This window comes from Pelodiscus sinensis, chromosome 3 (genome assembly GCF_049634645.1).
Source record: "Pelodiscus sinensis isolate JC-2024 chromosome 3, ASM4963464v1, whole genome shotgun sequence".
Classification (NCBI taxonomy): Eukaryota; Metazoa; Chordata; order Testudines; family Trionychidae; genus Pelodiscus; species Pelodiscus sinensis.
The window spans coordinates 131,722,769-131,743,007 of NC_134713.1; the positions used below are offsets into that span (position 1 = coordinate 131,722,769).

The window sequence follows — 20,239 nt, forward strand, 5'->3', positions numbered from 1 at the left end:
TGACACTACAGCGTGAGACTTAGCAACTGAACTACTCTGATGATTACAGTGTTGTATTTTAAGACAGTGTTGCCATCTATCCATTGACTAGTCATTCTGAATGTCACCGTGAAAAAAATGGCATTGGGGAAAGGCAGAAATTTACTGATAGTTCTGCTTTGTTTTCTTAAATTTTACAATTCACTTGGTTGAGGTCTGCTTTTTTTTTTGATTTGTTTGTTTGTTTTTTAGTGTTCTTGCTTCCAGAGCCACTAAGCTTTTTGAATGTATATTGCTTTTTCCATCAATATGTGAGATTAACAAATAGCAGATTTCAAAGTCAGTGTGAACTTGTCTAGATATGGGATTAGATTATACTCTCTTGTACCTTTGTGATTCAGGACTTAACACTGTGGACTCCCCTAGAGTTACTCATGAATTATACCACTATAACTGAAAGCAGCAAATAGTCCATTGCCTCTACTTAAACAAATAAAATTACAAAAGGGACATTAGAAGTGAGTGAGTTGCTCCTTTGCTTTCTGTCTTTAAAAACCCTTTTTAAATTTGGTTTTTGGAAATAATGTGCTCTGGGCTTTTTTATGGCAAAACTTATTGATGCTGAAAAATAAATGGATCTGTATGCATCTGAACTTGTAGTCCACCACTGCTTCTCTAGCCTCCAGCTATGCAGTTGTTACCATAATACTTACAGCTTTATGAAAACTCCCTTTTACTAAATGATTTATTATTCTTAGCTGAATTCCTTTGGCCACTTGATTTCCAAGTCACTCTGTTCAGCTCAATTGGTTGCCGTCAGTTACCGTGGCAACCAGCAGATGGGGTTCTTTGACAAGGGTCAGCAGGGAGGCTGCTGCAGTATATGGGAAGAGCAGCTAAATAACACAGCTTTCAGCATTGACAATCCTGCTCTGCCTGGCCAGGAGTAGTTATCAGATTACTTGTATTAAAACCTAATTAAGATGTGTGCCAGTAAATGCAGCATGGTTATTGGATTTGATGATTTAGCTGCTGCAGGTTGCTGTAATTCAATCATACTACTTCAGCAAATTCAGCTATGCAGTGAACAGTGGAAATGCCTTGCATGTGTAACCTAATAGCACTAAAATAATCTTTTAATGAATCCTTTTCTTTAAGTCTAAGATCCCCAATCCTGCTCTTGTGTATGCTATCTGCAAATCTCAATAGATCATTTTATTGAAAATAAATGTAAACAGCTGGAGAGGGACTAACAAGTTTAATACCATCTTCTCCTCTTTGTTCATAGTCATCTGTGGGATTATTGAATATAGATAGTAAACTCCCCAGGGCAAAGACCTGTCAATAGATTTATTCTGAAAGCTTCATGCCTGTAGAATACTATTACAATAGAAATACTAAATACTTCACTCCTGCATGGATATAATTTTGTCTGGTACACAGAAAATATCAACATAACTTTGTTGTTATCATTTTGTATGCTGAAACTTTATTTTATTTGGATGAGATTTACCCCAGTGTAGGACGACTGCACAATGTTTGCAAAAGCGACGAGGAGTCCGGTGGCACCTTATAGACTAACTGCAGATTCAGACTAACACGACTATCCCTCTGATACTTGCACAATATCTGGTGTGCCAGCTTCACTGAGCTCAATGACCGCCTGAGTAGTATTCTCTATTAGCTGGGATTTTATTTTGGTATTGTCATTGCTAGATGTAACTTGAGGGCTAAGACTTATTGTATCCAGTCACTTCCTTTTTATGTTGGTGGGGGGGAAAGGGGAGGAACATCACCACATCAGTAAGTCTCTGACCCATGTTGACACATTCAGGATTGTGTTACTGCAATAAAAATAGCAATGTAAAATAGAGAGAGAGCCTAGGCAGGAAGCACTTTAGCATGAGCATGAGCCTGTAAACCTTGGACTATGAGACTTACTGCCAGGTTTATGTTTTTCTTGCTGTGTAGATGTCCCTTAGAGACCTTGATTTTAGACTTAAGGTTATTACTAGTGCAGAACACAGAGACAAAGGACTCTATCTTGCGAGGTGTTAAGTACCCTCATCTCCTACTTCTTTGTAGGACCTTGATTGTGGTCTCTGTCCCAAGGAACATAACATACTAAACTAGAAATTTGGAGGGTCCAGGGTTGTTTCTCTCTCTGCAAAAACAGGGCACCTCCTAGTGGGCCACTGAAATAAAACTACAAGCGCATTCTGAATAGCATCCCACATAGGTCATTATTGAGGTTTAGAATGAGAATATTTTTTCTTTGAAACAAACTAATTGAAGCTGCAGCTGCTTATGCCCCAAATTTTATTTCCTTTTTATGTAACCAGTTGCTAACCTGTGCTTATGTCCCACACTGCTTTCTTTTGAGTGTCTGTTACCCTCCTCCCCCCCCCCCCCCCCCCCCGTGTAACTTGGGATTATGAGACAACAGATGGAGAATAATTTTAAATGCATGATTTGTAGATGGGAGCTATTTCCTTTGTCAGATTATTCTGTGAATGTAGGGTGGTGCTAGAATGGTTAAAAATTGTTTACATATCTGAAGTGTATAATAAGTAATACTTCGTAGTTAAAGATTTGTTTCTCATGACTTGCTCTAGTGTCTCTTTAATTGAATTATCTTTCATATGCTTAAAACAAGATATGTCATCCTATGTGGATAAACACTAAGGACCGGATCCTGTAAGGCTTTAGGGCTAAATTGGCTATCTGCCAAGGATCCAGTAGAATTTAAGATGTTGATTTTGATCTCTAAAGCCTCAAATGCCCTGTGCCACTGCTCTCCCTGTGCCAAGCTGTGATCATTGGGATCAGGGAGGGTGCCAGAGCAAAAGTCCACTCATGGGGGAGGCGAGCTGCTGGAAGGATATTTTGTATGAGGGTCCTCTATCCTTGCCATTTGTTTCCCTTGGTCCCAAATAGTCAATGTGCAATCTCAGTGTACAAACTCCAGTTGCTTTGCTAGGAGGGTCTGGAAGGATGCGGGGGTGAGTGGGGTCTTTCGTTGCTGGTGATGTTCATTATTGAGTAAAGGTGTGTGTCTAAGGATCATGTTTTTAAAAATGTCAAGGCAGAGGTGAGGTGGTCCCCTAGATGGAATGTTTATAAATCAGTTCCACTTCAGGTTGATGTTTTAATTACTTTTGAAGTTGGTAGGAGTTGGACCAGGCCCCTGTCACTGTCAGAATTTATGAACCTGAAATCAGAAAGGTTTCTAGGCTTCTAGATGCTAAGGTGGTAAGGTAGAACTAATACATTATTCTGATAGAACTCTTCATACATGGATTCCCTGAGCCCTTTGTGAAAGGTAAATATTACCTACTTTCTAGCTGGGTGTGCTAAGATAGAGACTATGGTAAGTATTCCCACTAAAGTCATGTTTTAAAGTTAGACTTGGTTGCAATCTTAGAACAGCAAGCCCTTAGCAACAATCACCTTACCTTGAAGAATTTGGTATTAAAAGACCTAAGTCACAAAGTTTGGATTCATGACCCAAGCCACTGAACTTCATCTAAATTTGGTGATCTTTTCCAGCGTTTTGGTTCAGTCCATTCCAAAGATGGGGTCAGCTCTTCAGTTCCGATCTGATTTCAAGCTCTCCCAGTATGGTGCGCTTGGCTTTTTTGTGTTGGACCAGGTACATCTCTGCTACAATAATTTCCCCCATTCATTTATTTGATCATCACAAAACTGCCAAGATGTCATTATTTAAAAAAATAAATGTGTAATGACCTTTTAAAAGCTTGGCAGGTAGATCGGTTTCCTTTCAAAATTGGCTTTTGTCCTTCCATTCACTCTGGTAAGGGGTGGTTTTTCTAGGGTTTATCAGACATGCTGATTGCTTTGAGGGATGTTAACAGACAATACTTGTAGTGGCTCCAGTTGGAAGGTCAGCATTTATTCCGAGTTGCTGCAGCAGCACCTGACAAACCACACTGTTTCCCTCCAGTTTGTTTAGAAGTGTTTGTTAATGCCACCTGACTGTGTTTAAAAAAAAAAAAAGACAAAGTAATCCATTTACATTTTGTTTAGAACAAAAAAACTCAAACCACTGTCAAACCTGCAAGCACTACTACAGTAATGTGGTGGGCTCTTCTGATTAGCTGAGGAGTTGTTTGGTACTCCTATGCATAAAACTAGAGTAATTACGTGTTTTGTGAACATAATCTCTGAGTGTTAGACCCTCATTTGAAAGCTCTGCATGCACTATTTTGGCCAGGCAAATGTAGCACTCGTAAGATCATATGTCCTGGCTATACTTAAGGCTTTGTTGTTGTTGAGCCTTATGGGCTCAGAAACCTCCTGCCATACCAGAATCCCACCTTAGGTAGGCAGGTGATGCTACCATTGTTGTAGTGGCTGTGTGTGGAATTGGATATCTGAGAAAACAATTTTGTACAGTGACTGTCTTCTCCCAATGCAGCTCCTAGCACAGAACAACCCCTTCTGATTAGGACCTTTGAGAGTTGATGCAATACAAATAATAATCCCTTTCTAGTCAACTACTTTCTCATTTAGAGTCTATTTTCTTAAGGATTTTTTGTTTTAATAAATCATCTTAAAACTTACTGTACACTACCCCGAGAGAGCATCCATAAAATTGAGCATGTGAGATGCATTTGTTTAAATACAACTTCCAGCTTGTTTGCTTTTACATTCCTTACTGCTGGTAATGGTAAATTTTTCCTTTTGCACTTTTATCTGAGGCAGATACAGGAGCCCCAGCTGACAGAATAGCAGTGCAGCACTAGAGGAGTTCTGGGCTTTGTGTGACAGTAGTAAGTTCCTGAGGCCTGTCTGCGGCCATGCTTGTGCACCGCTGTGGTGGGGGCATTGCTATATTGGGAACTGGTTTTTCTATTATGGATACGTGAAGGTTCATTTTTATTTAATGGCAGATTTAAGAAGATTGAGGTTCAGAAAGTTAAAGCTATATAATCATCAAAGCATAATTGCAGTCAAAATGCAAATATTTGTAAATTTAAACTACATTCAAGGAACATTTTTCATAGTTGCCTATTGGGTAAGTTGGTTACAAACAACTACATTTGTTCATCACTGTGTACATACACAGTGAAATCAACACTTTCCAACATAAATCTAATCCTTCCAACCCTAATTATGGGCTAGGCCTCTGTGTTGTCAGCCTTATTCGCCATCTCATTTACTCCCTGTTTACACCCTTCTACTGGGAATCCCTTTCACTGTATTCAAAGTTCAATATCAGGTTTCAAAATATCTCTTCAGCCACATTTAGTTAAGGCCAGACTTATTTGGAAAGGCTAAGTGAATGTTGCTTCCTGTGAAGATCCTTGGGACTCAGTGTAGGTTGTGAAAAGCAATATGCCCAGAACGTGTTTGACATGGTATCACACAATCGGTGAGCTTGGATTTTAGCTTACTGTGTGAGTGTTGTACTCAGAAGGCAGAAGCCCTGGGAACTGTAATACCGTGTTGCCCCCTTTTCCTGCAGGTGAGGAGTGGGATATATGTCGTTCTAAAATACACAAACTAGAACATGGGTTCTGTTTTCTACTTGATGTCATTTAATGGCAAAACTGATTTTTTAGCTCTTAAGCTTTTAATTTAAAAAAGTGCAAACATTTTAAAATGCTCCAGTTTAAAGTGTGAACTGTTAAAATCCTCTGAAGAACAGTTTATTCCAGCATGATGACCAAGCTGAGTTCTGTTGTCATATATAAACTATACTCTTGCTGATTCTTATGATAATGTAGAACCCTGTTTGTATCCTGTCCTCTGTTTTTATCCAGGTTACACCAACTTGACAAGCATTGCCAAACCACTGCTCAGCAGCTAGTGGAGTTGCTCAACAAACAAAATAAGCTCTTCAAAGAGAGGCAGATGCTTACAGAAGAAGTGCAGTTCCTGCGCACACAGGTACCATGCCAATATAGGGACAAAAAAAAAAACAACCCAGGGAAATGTTCTGCAGCTGTCAAGACAGACAGCCTTTGCTAATCTTTGTTTCATCTTGTATGCCAATGATAGTACACTACAGAAAATTCTTTACAGCTTTAGCAAATAGTATTGAAACTTACAGATGCCCCTCAACTTCAAAGTTTATCATCTAGAAAATTGTAGCTTTAGGAACACCGAGTAGTAGTCCTGTGGCATTTTAGGGTAAGTCTACACAGCACCCTTAGCTTGAAATAAGCGATGCAAATTTGAGCTATGCAAACTGCGTAGTTTATTTCAAAATAAACTGCTATTCCAAAACATCCCTTAATCCTCATGGAATTAGGAATTATCGGGACATCAGAATAGCAAGCCCGTTATTTCAAAAGATATTAAGAAATAACGGGCATGCTGTCAACAGGTGGGAAATGCTATTTTGGGATACTGGCAGTATCTTGAAATAGCACCACAGTGTAAATGTACCCCTAGGCTACACAGCTGTTCTTAAGCAAGTAAATTTACAGTCTAGCGTCAGAAAACAGGGCTTCTTCTGGAAGAGATATTCCTCTACCCACAAGGAATAAGCCCTCTTGCGCAGGAGGGCAGTGTAGACAGGCAACATGAATTTCTTGCGCAAGAAACCCCTATGGCTAAAATGGCCATCAGAGCTTTCTTGTGCAAGAGAGCATCCACATTGCCATAGACGCTCTTGCACAAAAGTACATGCCAGTGTAGACACACTCTTGTGGAAGACTTTTTGCGCTAGAACTCTTCTGCAAAACAGTTCTTGCACAAGAAGCTGCCAGTGTAGACGTAGCCTTAGAGACTAACAGATATATGTAGTATCATGAGCTTTTGTGAGCAAAACTCACTTCTTCAGATGAGCCAGAGAAGGATAACAGGAACCCGGAATTTATAACAGAAAAAGTGGCGGCAGGGGGGGAAGAGTACCTGTCAATTGTAGGACCAGTAGCTTCAGGGCAGGGTTACTCAACGTCCTGCAGGCTGGGTTTATGCAGGGCTCAACACGTGGCCCACAGGTGGGATCCTTTGAATATGACCTCCACTGGGAACACGCTCCACAACAGTGAGGCGTCTCCTAGGCGGGGTGATCATTAAAAGATGCAAATGGATGGGCTGGCTGGAACAGACAGGTACAGGTACATTGCTAGCACCCAGAAAGGTGGTGTGGGGAGTGCCAGGGCATTGTGGGAAGTGCTGGCTGCTTAGCCTTGTCGGCAGAGCTTGAGAGGTACTGACTGGCTCACACTGGCCATGTTTGAGTCAGCACCATGGCCAGGCAGCCCTGCCTCTGACCCACATGGAGCAACGGACTCCCGCGTCAGGACCTCCGCCCTGCTGGGAATCCTGGGGACCTGTCCTCTTTTGCCTCTCATGTCCGACCTGACTCGCCCAGCTCCTCGTCTGCCACAAGTTGAAGTGCTCTGGCCTAGAAACATTTATTTTTACAGTAAAAGAAATGCACAACCTGAAGCTTCAAGCTAAACACCCAAAACAATGGTATACAATTTTTTTTAATAAAAAGCATTAAAAATGGCAACAAAGAAGGGACTCTTGTTGGATGAACACAGGGAGCTGGAATTTGCTTTTGCAGAGATAAACGGAAAACTATTGTGTCTTCATTATCAAAAAACTATCACTGTGTTAAAGAAACCAAACCTGCAATGGCACCATGAATTTTGTCACCCTTAGTGCAAAGACTTGTATATACCTGACTGCAGTTTAAGAAAAACTAAGATATGTTCTATTCGCAAGTTAAAGACAGCAATGCCATTACAGACGCCTCCTTCAAAAGGGCTTGGCACATAACAAAATCAAAAAGACCTACTGAAGGTGAACTGGTGAAGCAGTGCTTCTTGTTCTATAGTGAATCACTTTTTGAAGAATTTAAAAACAAAGAGGATATAGTTAAACATATCAAAACTACACGTCTGATTCAACTGTAGTAGGACAAATTGAAAGCATTTCAGGAGATCTGTCTTCTAAATTTTTAAAATACATTGAAAACACTGAGTATTTCAGTCTGGCAGTGGACATATCTACTGATCATTCAACCATATTTCAGCTCATAATCTGGGTATGTTTTTTCAATCGCAAAAAGTATGTCAAAGAAATGCTACTCTGCTACCATAGACAGGTCAAACTAGGGGAGAGGGCGTTTATTCTGCTCTGATGCATTTTTTGAAGGGCCAGGAAAATGCATTGATTTGAAGAAGCTTACTTAGGACTGATGGCACTCCCTTCATGGTTGGAAAAGAGAGAGGCTAATTTCTTTGAAGAAAAATCAAGTTTCCAGATTTCTTTTCATACCATTGCATTCTGCACCAAGAACAGTTTTATGCAGCCTACTGAAGAGAGAGGATTTCTCAAGAGCACAATGGATAGTGTCACAAAAATCATCAACTTCATTGTTATAAATGCCTTGAAACATAGACAATTTCAAGCTTTAGTTGAGGAGTACGAAACACAGTATGGTGACTTGACAGTGCTTGCAGAAGTTAGATGGCTGAGTTGAGGCAAAGTGTTAGATCAGTTTATGGATCTACTGCCTGCTGTTTTTGCAGGCAAAGGATCGCCAGGATTTACAGTCATATTTAGACAAAGAAACATTCCTGCTAAACGTGGCTTTTCTCACTGATATGACATGCCACTTTAAATGGACTCAATCTTAAACTTCAAGGCAAAGAAAAAAAACGGCTTTCTCTGATGTGTGATGTTTCTGCATTTGAAACAAAACTGGCCCCTTTTGCAGATCAGCTTTGTAAGAAAGACTTAACTCACTTTCCCATTCTTAACTTGCAAGTCACACAGCTGAGTGAATATGCATCTTTTTTGCCTGATTTTTTTTAAGTAACTTAACTGAGTTGACTTTATCACTATGGTACCAAGCCATCAGGCTAATGAACAAAGCAAGTTTCTAAGTTCATACATGACATTTTTGACTTTCATTGACATGAACGTGACCAAGAGAGGAATATGTACTACCAAACTGCAGCACAAAAGGAGAATCAATGTTTTAATCATGCTGTTGTTCACAAAGAAAGCTAGTATTAGATTATGCATGGGAAATACCAGAATGCTTCTGCATAGGATAACTAAACAAACACACTATCACTGTCTGGTAATCATGGGGAAACATCTTCAGTATTGTCTGGAGTTACCCATTTTTCCTATATTTAGAATAAAAAATACTGGGCTCTTTCAGATTCACCTGTCTGTGGTATCTGTTGGAAAATGTAATAGTAATCACTGTTTCATCTGCAAACCCTTTAGAAGCTGAAGAATATTGCGTTCTCTGCACAAAAGAAAGCCAGAAATAAACCAGAGACTTCTATGAAGTCCACTGAGAACTTCAATATGAACATTACTCTGATAGTAAAGCAGCTGGGCAACAGACTAGAACCATGACTACTTTCTAGATTTTGTGCTGCTAACTAATTGAATATTGCTACCACTGAAAGTCTGCCTTGTAATTCTAAAGGATACATTTATAAAAGTAGGGAATGTGTGCTGCAGACAAGGCTTTTTATCACTACCTTGCAGTTTTCATCAGTAGTTCTTAAACTACTTCAGTCTAATGTATTAGTACTTTTTAGAGGTGCTAGAGCCATCTCAGTTTACAGATTTTAATATTTTTTTCTTCTGTGGATGCTTGGATGGAAGGACACGGTTGGCGACTTTTTAAAAATGTATTCCTGCACAAGATTCCTAATAATTCTTCTGCTTTAAAAAAAACCTGTCTCCATGGGAACAGGAACATAGCCCAGCAAAGCTATATGGTGCACTAAGCACATGTTTTGGGAAAACAAAGGAAAATTCATTGTAGGTTGATATTTTGAGTCCAGCTCAATATGTAAAGCCATTCAGCTTCTAGTATTATGTTCAAAAGGCAAAATAAAATAGATGGTACTAGTGAAGCTATTGATGCCACTACCGAATACCCTGAAGACGTGGTAGTGGTTAAGGACAAACAAAAGAAAAACTGTATTACATTTAGTACCTCTATTTGGTATCTGCCTTGAGACAAGTTTCATAAAAGTCATGGACAGATCACAGCTTTTATTTATTGCCCTTGACCTGTCCATGACTTTTACCAAAAATACCCCTGGCTAAATATTAGCCTTCATTATAATCTAGTCTGAGCATGTAACTCAAGCTATAGAATCACAGCCAGTAATTCCTGCATGAAGTCCTTAACTTCTGTTTGAACAATAGCATTTTTTGCAAATGAATTGCTTCAGAACAGAGAGCTGAAAATTAGGGTCCAAAGATCATATTTACAAACCTACATAGGTGACCTGTTTTCAATAAGTGCTGAGGACTTTTCAGAGCCCACTGAAGTAGGTACCTAAATCATGGAATTTAAACTCACTGTTTTAAGATTGGCTTCTGCTCTAAACTCCTGTTGCTCCCAAATCAGGAGAATCAACAATAATGCTGAGATTTGACCATACCCAACTATGAGAGAGAATCTGTTTTGCTCCCACCTTAGTTATGCTATGTAAAGTTTAATGTTATATATAGTGTGTAACACAGTTCGGTTCAGGTAGACCCCGCTCCTTGACATTTCGTCCTTAGGTTCGTTCCAGGCACTGTATTGAGCAGTGCATTCATTCTTCTCTCCCTCAACAGACTGCATGTTTAGCATTAGCGTCCATAAATGGATCACATCTTGTTAAATATCAGAATCTTTCTTGCTTAATTCAGTGACCTCTGAATTCAACTGATGACTTCTGGGAGTAACTCAGATCCTAATTGCCTTATAAATGTCAATTAAATCTTCTGAAGATAGAAAAGCTGTTAGAACATTAGAAAGCAGTTAGACATTTAAGTGGCCTTTTTCTCATTTTAATTTTAAACATGAAACTTCTTTCATCAAAGTTTAATCTAACTTAGAGTGTTTCATTCTCAAGAGCTATCCCTGCTTAAATAATGTTCCTTGGACCACTATTAAATAGTGAAATACAAGAATTCAGACACACAATAGCTATGCAAGAGCTGAAAAGTTGCAAATTAGTCACCAGAGGTTTCGTAACAGTACACAGGCACCTTCCTGTTTTGATATAGCAGCCAACACTATCTACAGTCTGAACAATTCACAGTAAACAGTCTCTGGCACAAATCTTCCTCCTCTTTCCTGGGAAGGAGAAGGGGCAGGACCTTAGACGTGCCCTAAAACAAGAGCTGTTACTTACTGCTAACCATGAACAATGTCTACAGCTCATGGAGATCTTGTTTTTGAAGAATCAAATGGCAATGTTCGTACTACCTGTACGATTTTTTATCTTGGGAACCAAAACCTAGCTGTAGACCTGCTGTCTATGTCTTTGAAGCAGCATTTGTTTACATAGTATTACCACAGTTATAACCACTGATTTAACTTCTTTTCTGAGAACTTAACCACAGGAAGAAGACACACAAACAAATTAGAAATGCAAGTAAGTCTATGGAACACAAATTATTTATAATCCCTTTGTTTTTATCTTTCAGTTACCCTGTGTACCAGTCTGAATGCTGACTTGGTTGAAGTTGACCCCAAATAATGTTTCAAGTGAAAAAACTCTTGCTGGTTAAATTCAGTTGATTTTACTTAAGTTATTTCACATGCTGCACTTAAATCATTAAACCTTTTTAAATGCAAACGTCTTTCCAAGGTTTGAAATAAGACTTCCAGCATGTTTTTTCTAGAGTGCTTCTTGCTAAGTGGTTAGGCTCAGGGTATAACAAGTACAGAGGACGGATTTAACATTAACCTTGTATAATTTTTAATAAAATATTTTAAACATATTTTGTAACTTATGCCTGCATATATGTTGCTACATATGTAAATGCCAATAAACGTACCTTGATTTTCTTCTGTGTATCTAATTAGAAATTTCTTCCTTTTAAATAGCATTAAGGAAGGATCAATAAACACAGAAGTAGCAGATTGACATAGTGCTTTATTTAAGCTGTCTGTACGAAGGAAAATAATGTGCATCCCTATCATATACGTGTAAAAATACTAAGGATGTACAGTGTACAAAAACAGTTTCTTGTAATTATTTCACATCCTTATGGGTCATATACTTAAGGAAATAAACAGTTTAAGTATGACCAACAGTAATACAGTTTCTTGGGTTCATAGTTGTCTGCTTAATATCCTTAACCACATGACTAGATCTTGCCTGGATCTAATGAAAGAACTAGCAAGATCCAGAAATGTCAAACTCTAAAGCTACAGGGAGGTAATTCAATTACCGATTTAGAGGTTCTCTTATTTAAATAAATACTTTACATTTCATGCTTGCCTGTAATGCACTACCAGGAGCAAGATAAGGAAATTCTACTGTAGAAGTACAAACAGTAGCAGCAAAGTGTGTACATTGAGGTGTAATATATAGACCCTGCAGTTAGTAAGGAAGGACCTTACTTTTGTACTCTAGGAGAAGCACATGGCTCCTGCAAGAACAGGTCAGCTTTAAGAAGCCACAAATAAAGACGACATGACATGTCAAAAGAAAAATGTAACAATACTGGAATAAATGTTTCTTTAGCAACAGGAATGTATTGAATTAGTGTGGAAAGCAAAGCTGTGTGCAAAACTGCCAAAAACAAACAAAAATGACCCATTTCCTCAAGATGGCTGCAGTAGAAGAGGGCATACTGTATGTCATGGAAGTCAGTACAAGCTGGAGTCAAAGTCTGAAATGTACGATGATTGAAAGGCTCAAGATATCAGCTATCGACTGCTGTCCAAAGACAAGCAGAAGAGAGAGATAGTTGAGCCCCCATTCTCAGCACAACTTAGATTTCTCTTTTGTCTATTTCAAATATTGGTAGCAGAAGTCAGGAATTCCTAAACTACATTAAGTTAATATTAACTGTACCTGTAAACCTTGATAAAATGTCATTTTGGAGTTGGGTTATGCAATTCAGAGAGCAAGTCTTTAAAAGTTTTCAAATAATTCAGTGATATTTACTGCAAGCTACATTCCAGCTATGTAAGCAATAATGATCTAGCCACAGGGCCTGTTCTACACATGAAGAACCATCAGTCTGAAGCACAACATTGGCTTCTCATTAACTTCAGGAAATGCACAAGGTATTTATTTCTAACACAAGCTGGAAATGAGGGGGGAAATATAGGTATGTCCTGGAGATTTTTAATCACACAGATTATAATAGGGCATCACTATTTCAGAGCAGAAATTTCTACAAAAAGGTGATTTATTTACTTTGTGCCTTTCCTCTGTTACAGGGTGATAGGATGAGATTATATGTGGTTAGCGTATATACAACCTTATTTGTTGATTATTAAAGATAAAACTTTGCTTAGGTAGAAACATAAAAAATTATCTTGAGTCTGTCTTAGCTGCCTTGCTAACATGCCCATCAACCCCTTGATAATCCTAGCACATCTACTGCCAGCAGTGATCTTCATGCTAAGATATCTAAACTTTAAACATCAAGAGGATAAGACATCATATATGAATACTTTTTTTTCCAAAAGTCATTTGCCAAGAGGTACAATGCTATCAATAATACTCTATGATATCACTGCTTATTATGGGAGCTAACAAGGTATTTAAATCATCTCAGGATTTTCTGATGTCATTTGCAAGGGCCTGTGCTCATCTGTACTGCACTTGCTGGCAGCTTTGGTATATCTTAGCACTCAAAGGCTTATTATTAAAATGATCATTAAATGAAGAACAAAGCTAAGGCCTGTGCATACAACCTGCTAAATACAGATCTTCAGAAATGGAAAGAACATTTTTTTTTCAGTGTGTTATTTAGCCTGATGGTTTAAATTCAGTCAGTTATCACTGTCATAGTTAACATGCTGGGTTTCATTGCCTACTTGGTTCAGGGCAAATGTTCCCATCAGTCTGCTGTTTGCAGAATTAGTAAAGTGCTTTTCTTGTAATCACTATTGTCTCAATTATTTGAATGCATTTTCTCCATCCAAAACCAAAAATTTTGATTGTGCTATCAGACTTTTATCACCTTATATCTTTTAATCTTCAGTGGAGCACATTTTTGATCCCTGGGCATGTGGAGTTTGAATGTCCTCATCTACAGCACCAAAGAATTAAATGGCAGTATCTCGTCCACAAAAGCCCAATTCTAAGCAATATGTACAATTTCAGAGTCTTGTTAAAATTTCCACATAGGAGAAAAAGTGCGTAATTCTCTTCAGCTTGTACAGTCCTTCCATATATCACAAAATAAACTGCCGTAAGCCTGTTCTAAAATGTAGCAGCATTTGCAAACATAACACATACAATCCTCATCACTAAAAATAAATACTACTGCAGTATAACAAGATTGAATTTACATATATATATATATATATATATATATATAAATTCAGAGTTAAACACCTGGAGAAAAGCTAATTCACAAACTCAAAATAAAAACAAATATGGCAAACACCTGTTTACCTTGGTGCACAAATTTTGGTGAAAAGCAATACCATTATTATGCCTGTCTACATTCTTCAGCCATCAGAGGTGATGTATATCAATAAAGACAGAGAAAAGCATGAGAAAGATGTTATCTGGTGCAAATTATAAGACCTTTAAACAACTTCAAATGCTGCTTATATGCCTTTGTTTCTTGCATGTAGAACGTTCGACTCTCCATGATTGCACATGAATCTGGAAGTTTAAATAGCAGGCTGGGTGAGCCCAGTCCTTCTGTTTCTTCTATAGAATCCAACAGTAATTAAAAAATAATATATATATATATATATTTATATATATGAACAGTTACATGTTCTTCTCTCAAATGTTTCCCAAATGCATTCCAGCCAGATGCTAATGACATAGACCTGCTTCAAGTAATGATATGCCTAACAAAAATCTTGCATATGTACATCACCACCCCCGACATTTCCTTGTTCTGACCAGCACAAACAGATGCAAGAAAATGCTATAAACTAGTCTTTCAGACTAATCATAATTCTGATTTATCTTCTAGAAGAAATGAGGAAATGCATCGAGAACTGGCATGTTTCTATTAGCCTCCATTGTATACAATGGAAGATTTTAGTTGCCTGACTTCAAAAAATTACAAAATTACTTCTTGATGTTGCTATTATACTGAGACAGTGGGAGCAGCAACAGGAGACCTTAGACTGATAAAAAATTTCATGCAAAACCAAAAAGGCCAGTTAAGAAGGGAGGGAGGGAAGGAACTTGTTCAACTTGACCTCTGAAAGTGCCTCTACAAACTTAATGGCTAGTACTGGTGGTGATGTTCAGGAATCATTTTCAGTGATAAAACCTAAGATGACAGTGAAGCAGCAGAACCAAAAAAAAAAAAATTATTCTCGTCCGCTTGCAGAGTAGGAAAACTGAGGGAAATGTGGCCGCCTCTCATTGTCCATGCAGTCCATACCATCCTCATCATCTGTGGAAGGAGAAAGTTTAATATTTTAATTTATTTACAACATTATTTTATTTTCTAATTGACTGTTAAATAACATTATTTCAGTGACTGCTGTATAAAAAAGTTTAAGCATAAGTAAAACAAAATAAAAACTATGCAGTTTGTATAGGCTTGTGCATACCAGGAGAAATGACACTGGTTTTGAGGAGGACTTTTCTTATGTAAGTATACATAATTTACTTCCTACATATGTATGTATTACCTCAGAATAAAACCTGAACATTCCAACCACCTTGTAGTTGGAATGTATGCCTACAACAGTAATTATAGTGCAAAATAGAACAAATGTAAAAAGAATGATAACTGCATACACATTTCACATATTGTTAATTTTCTAAATATAATGCAAACTTGAAACTTGATGGGCTGTACACTAAATTCTTAAATTTTTATATTATATATATATATATATATATATATATATATATATATATAAAAGTTACCCTTAGGCTCCAATTGAAATTGTTCTCAATGACATACTTACGTTGTCATATATTCCATGCAAAGAAGCTAAAGTTAATGCAAATTTAGGTAATCAAGTACTCATAAGTAAATAAATGTTGAGGTAACAATGAATACATAATTGTTCCTATATTTTCTAACATGATCTCTTTTATTTTTAAGTTTAAAGTAGCACAATATATATATTTTAATATTGCCATACTTAAGTTACAGGATGTATTTAAAATAATCAGATTTTTAAATCTCAAAGAAATTTACAAACGTTTGAAGAAAAATTGGTTCTTCAACCTATAGTTATAATTTTAAAGTACAGATTCTTTTGTTGAGGGTAGTCACTTTATGCCACATCACTATGTAATCTATCCCTAAAATTGATTTACCCATCCTGGGGAGGATCACTCCAAATAAAGATGACAACTAATGTAGGAATGCTTACATCACACACTCTGACTCTGCTGCCAGTGTAGCAGAGAAAAAGAAGTGAGTCTATACAAAAGGGGGCTTGGTTCAGATCCCGGAGTTACATGCTGATCCTGTGCTGCTTTCTGGGTGCTGAGGACACTGCAATTCAGCAAAAATGCTAGCAGTCTCCAGGCTCCTTTAACATCATGCAGGAGAATTAGTAAAATACAAGTAAGTTTTTAATCAACTAACCACTCTCCTGAATTGTGCTCTGTGCAGCTGAATTTCAATTTTTTTTAAAACAAAAAAAGTTCCATTTCAATTGAGTTAAATAAACATAAGTGTTTAAAAATGCTGGGTCACATCAAACTATGTATTGTCTTAAAACTGAGAATCTTAAATTTGGAACTGTCTCAAACTTCAGGCCACTTAACTCAAAACATTCATGACACTAATGATCAACACAAAATTAGATTAAAAGCTGAAGTACTTTATAGTGCCCAAACTGTCTTTTGTCATGCTTTATCTGGACAAAGAAAGAGTCAATTTCTTCTCAAGAGAAGTTCATAACTTCAAAATACTCAACCCATTTCTCTAAACTGAGCTAAATTTAAATAAAATCGGATCATTTTTTTTTAAAGTTATTCATATCAATACATGGAGCAGTCGGGGAGGGGTCCATTTTAAAAAAATATGGAGAACTCAAAAACAGCTAAACAGGCTCTGTTCAAAATTTACTTCTAAAAATAACCCCAGTTCTAGACTGGCATACCAAACCCAGAAAATCTGAGTAGAAGAAGAATGCATTTAAGAAAGTTATAAGCTACCAGAAAAAGGGGGCCGAACTAAAGGAACTCAACTTTAATATATTGAGTATGCTACCTTCATATGCAATAATTATATACCTAGTTTTTTTATTATGCAAAATGCAATGACAGTACCTTTCTAAAGAGGAAATATTTAAAAAATATTGACCACTAGAGTTTGGAATATTGTTTTCCATGTGATAACTTTGTTTTCCTAAATACAAATTAGAATGATCAGTTGTTGATTTTTAGGTGTTTATCTAAACATGGTAAATGCAGCATGCAGAAAGAGTGAAATGTGCCCAAATGCAGAAGGTCTGCACAAGGTGCAATACACCACTTAAATCTTAATTAATTGAAGGGCTTTTATGAGTGGAGCCCAGCATCAGGACTAGGGACTAGAATGAATTTCATCTAAAACAAAACAAAAAAGATCAGGCTATCTGTTCTTCTGTGGCAATTCATGCGCTTTTCTGGCCTTGCTATAGCAAGGTATTTTTAAGTATGTGCCTAGGGTTGTCATATGGTTTAACCAAAAATACCCAAACCCCCCTTCCCCCCCCCCAAAAAAAAAACCACCAGGGAAAAAATTCTGTTGACCAAAGTCGTTGGGGGGGAAAAAAGGGAGGGGGGCCTTCCGAGAATTATTGAGCCAAAAAAATTTTTTTGTTTAAATAGAACAGCATTAAAACAGCATAGACACTTTCAGTGCATGCAGAGCAAGAATAGGGATAGGAACAGGGGAGCGGTTGAGCACTAAGACCCAGGGACAGCATTGCTTCTGTTACCCACCAGCTCTGTGATTCTTGGGGAACCAGAACATGGTCACCTGTCAGCCTTGTGCTCTTGGGGAGTCAGGGAGTGACATTCATGGAAACCATTCCCCTCCCTCAGGCCTCTGCTAGAATCAAAGACAAAGCAATGAAAAGGCTGGGGACGACACACCTAAACTGCTTCAGACAAGGGTGATATAATTAAGGAAACACCCCAGCCTCATTTGCATTAAAGATGGAACAGAGGGACATCTCATTAGCATACAGAATGGAGAGCAGTTTTTCCAAGGCAGGAACCGCACTGAACTATGGGACACCGAAAGCAGAGAAGCACTGCCTGATGGGAAATCCCTGCTCCAGATGCTAATGAACCTAGGCCTGCTCACACCCAAATTAGTCATTATCAGACCAATTCTAGTAACGATCCTATTGACATCTAAAATACTGAAACTGCCAAGTTGCATTGTGAGCTCTTCAAGGAACATCCCCCATAACCAGGGGTGATCAGTCTCTATTGTCTCTCCTCTTTCTCTTTGAACTATCCCTATAAAAACTCCTCTCCTTGCCCCAAGAAAACTGTTCTGATACCTGGACTTAAACTGCATCAGTTCCATTGAGACTTCTTCATCTCCTGTCTGATCATGCTGGGGGCTCTGTCCTGCTTTTCTCCTGCCCTCTGGACTCCCGGCTACCATCATCATCTGGGAACCCCGATCAGTGCAAGCTCCGTGGAGTGGTAAGGTCTCTCTCTCTTTCTCTCTCTCTCAACTATCTCTCTAAGCATAGCCTCCTGACCCTGCCCTGTGTAAACTGTTATATGGTTACCTAACGTTTGTAATCAGTTTCATTTTAGATTTAATATTGTAATTGTTAGATTTAATACTGTAACTGTTTGATATCTATTCACTACTCAGAAATAAATCCCTTTCATTGTTAAACTGGTTGCTTCTCTCTCTTTCTTTCTCTTTTGCTCACTCTTCCTTAAGGGGTGTTGTTTTGGCTTCCCCATTCGCGCTGCAACAACACTTCTTGTACCCAAGTAAAAGATCCCTGTAGTGCCTAAAATCCTGTGGAGTTTGCTCATCGTGTGGTTTACCAGTGAATGACTGTGGTGTGAAAGTGGGGATGGGGGTGCTGAACCTGGGGGCTTATGAGGATGGCAGCTTAAAGTGCTGTTTAATCCAGCCCACGGAGTCCAAAGGCACATGAGGGTGCAGTGTGGCATTGCTGTGAAACCCAGCCAGCTGAGTCCAGGGACATATGAGGGGGTCAGCTTGTGAGTGCTGAGTACCCAGTCCTCTCAGACGTGCTCTGTTAGTGGGTGTGAGTGTCTGTGTGTGTTGCCAAGGTGGTAGGAACCCCATCCTGAGGAACCTAGTTCCTGCAGGAGAGCTCCAGTGGGAGTGGGAATTGGCAGCAGGGAGAATTCAGCTCCATATGAGAGCCCAAGTAAGCACCAACAGCACACTGATAGAACTGTTAACCTTCCCCCAGTCCCATAAGGTTAACCCTGATAAATGAGCATACCCCAGAGTATTGGGCAAATCTGGTAACACTTCCCCTTGGTTTTTAAGCTTTTTGCCAGTGGCCATTTTGTTTTCTTGATCAAGCCGGAATGCAGCTACCCTGCGGAACCAGGTAAGCAAGGAGTCTGGGGGTGGGGGGCTGAGGGTCTGGGGAGGCCAGGGTCTGGGCCCAATTGCTGAGTGGTAGGTTGCTAAGTGTCCAGTATTTTCACCTCCTGGCAGGGAAAAAAAAACACAGAAAATACTGGACATTTTAGGTGTCCAGTATTTTCTGAATTTTTTTTTTTTTTTTACCAGAGAGGAGAAAATACCAGATTGTCCGGGTCAATACCGGACACCTGGCAACCCTATATGTGCCCATCCTATTCAAACATGCGAATGGTTTCACTGGAATCAATGGGAGTATACATATATGCTTGAAATGTGCTTAAGTACTTTGCTGAATTGAGATCTTTATTAGCAAACAAACAAGATGCTTACAAATTGGCATTTGCCTCATGACATCTTGTGATATTCAGAACTTCTTAGGTGGTTTCACATTAAGTTCCACTAAAACATGTGAGACTGCTTTCCCCATTAGAACAGAGTAGCTTATTTCAGATCACTCTTTAGATTGTATGTACACATGAATGATCTATCTTTTCATCTATAATCATAAAGCACTTTGCAGGATTACTTACATTTTTCAGGCGGTGTTATTGTAATAGTTTGAGCTGTAAATTCCTCATCAAAATATCTGGTGTCTGTCTCAGATGTCACTTGAGGTTTAAAAGGAGGTACAAGCTGATGGAAACAAACAAGAAAAATTATGTTAATATACCTGAAAGTTAACCAAATTATTGTCAGGAGTAGACATGCCTACCATCAGTCTGGCTTTGAGTGCAGGGAATTGGATTAAAAGACC

At 38.4% G+C, this 20,239-nt stretch overlaps 2 protein-coding genes across 6 annotated transcripts in view; one reads left to right on the forward strand and one right to left on the reverse strand.

Moving 5' to 3' along the window:
• Positions 1–12,027, forward strand: part of SDCCAG8 (SHH signaling and ciliogenesis regulator SDCCAG8) — a 159,282-nt gene extending 147,255 nt beyond the window's left edge. For all 3 annotated transcript variants that reach the window (XM_075924862.1, XM_075924861.1, XM_075924863.1), the window contains 2 exons: positions 5,766–5,892; positions 11,422–12,027. In XM_075924862.1, coding sequence (XP_075780977.1) covers positions 5,766–5,892; positions 11,422–11,442 — 148 coding nt within the window. In that variant the 3' untranslated portion in view covers positions 11,443–12,027. The remainder of the gene's footprint in view (positions 1–5,765; positions 5,893–11,421) is intronic.
• A 2,218-nt stretch (positions 12,028–14,245) lies between these two features.
• The window catches only part of AKT3 (AKT serine/threonine kinase 3), a 254,031-nt gene continuing 248,037 nt past the window's right edge, over positions 14,246–20,239 (reverse strand). For all 3 annotated transcript variants that reach the window (XM_075924864.1, XM_075924865.1, XM_006135203.3), the window contains exons 13-14: positions 20,016–20,118; positions 14,246–15,327 (exon numbers count right to left, since the gene is read on the reverse strand). In XM_075924864.1, the coding sequence (XP_075780979.1) occupies positions 15,242–15,327; positions 20,016–20,118 (189 nt within the window). In that variant the 3' untranslated portion in view covers positions 14,246–15,241. The remainder of the gene's footprint in view (positions 15,328–20,015; positions 20,119–20,239) is intronic.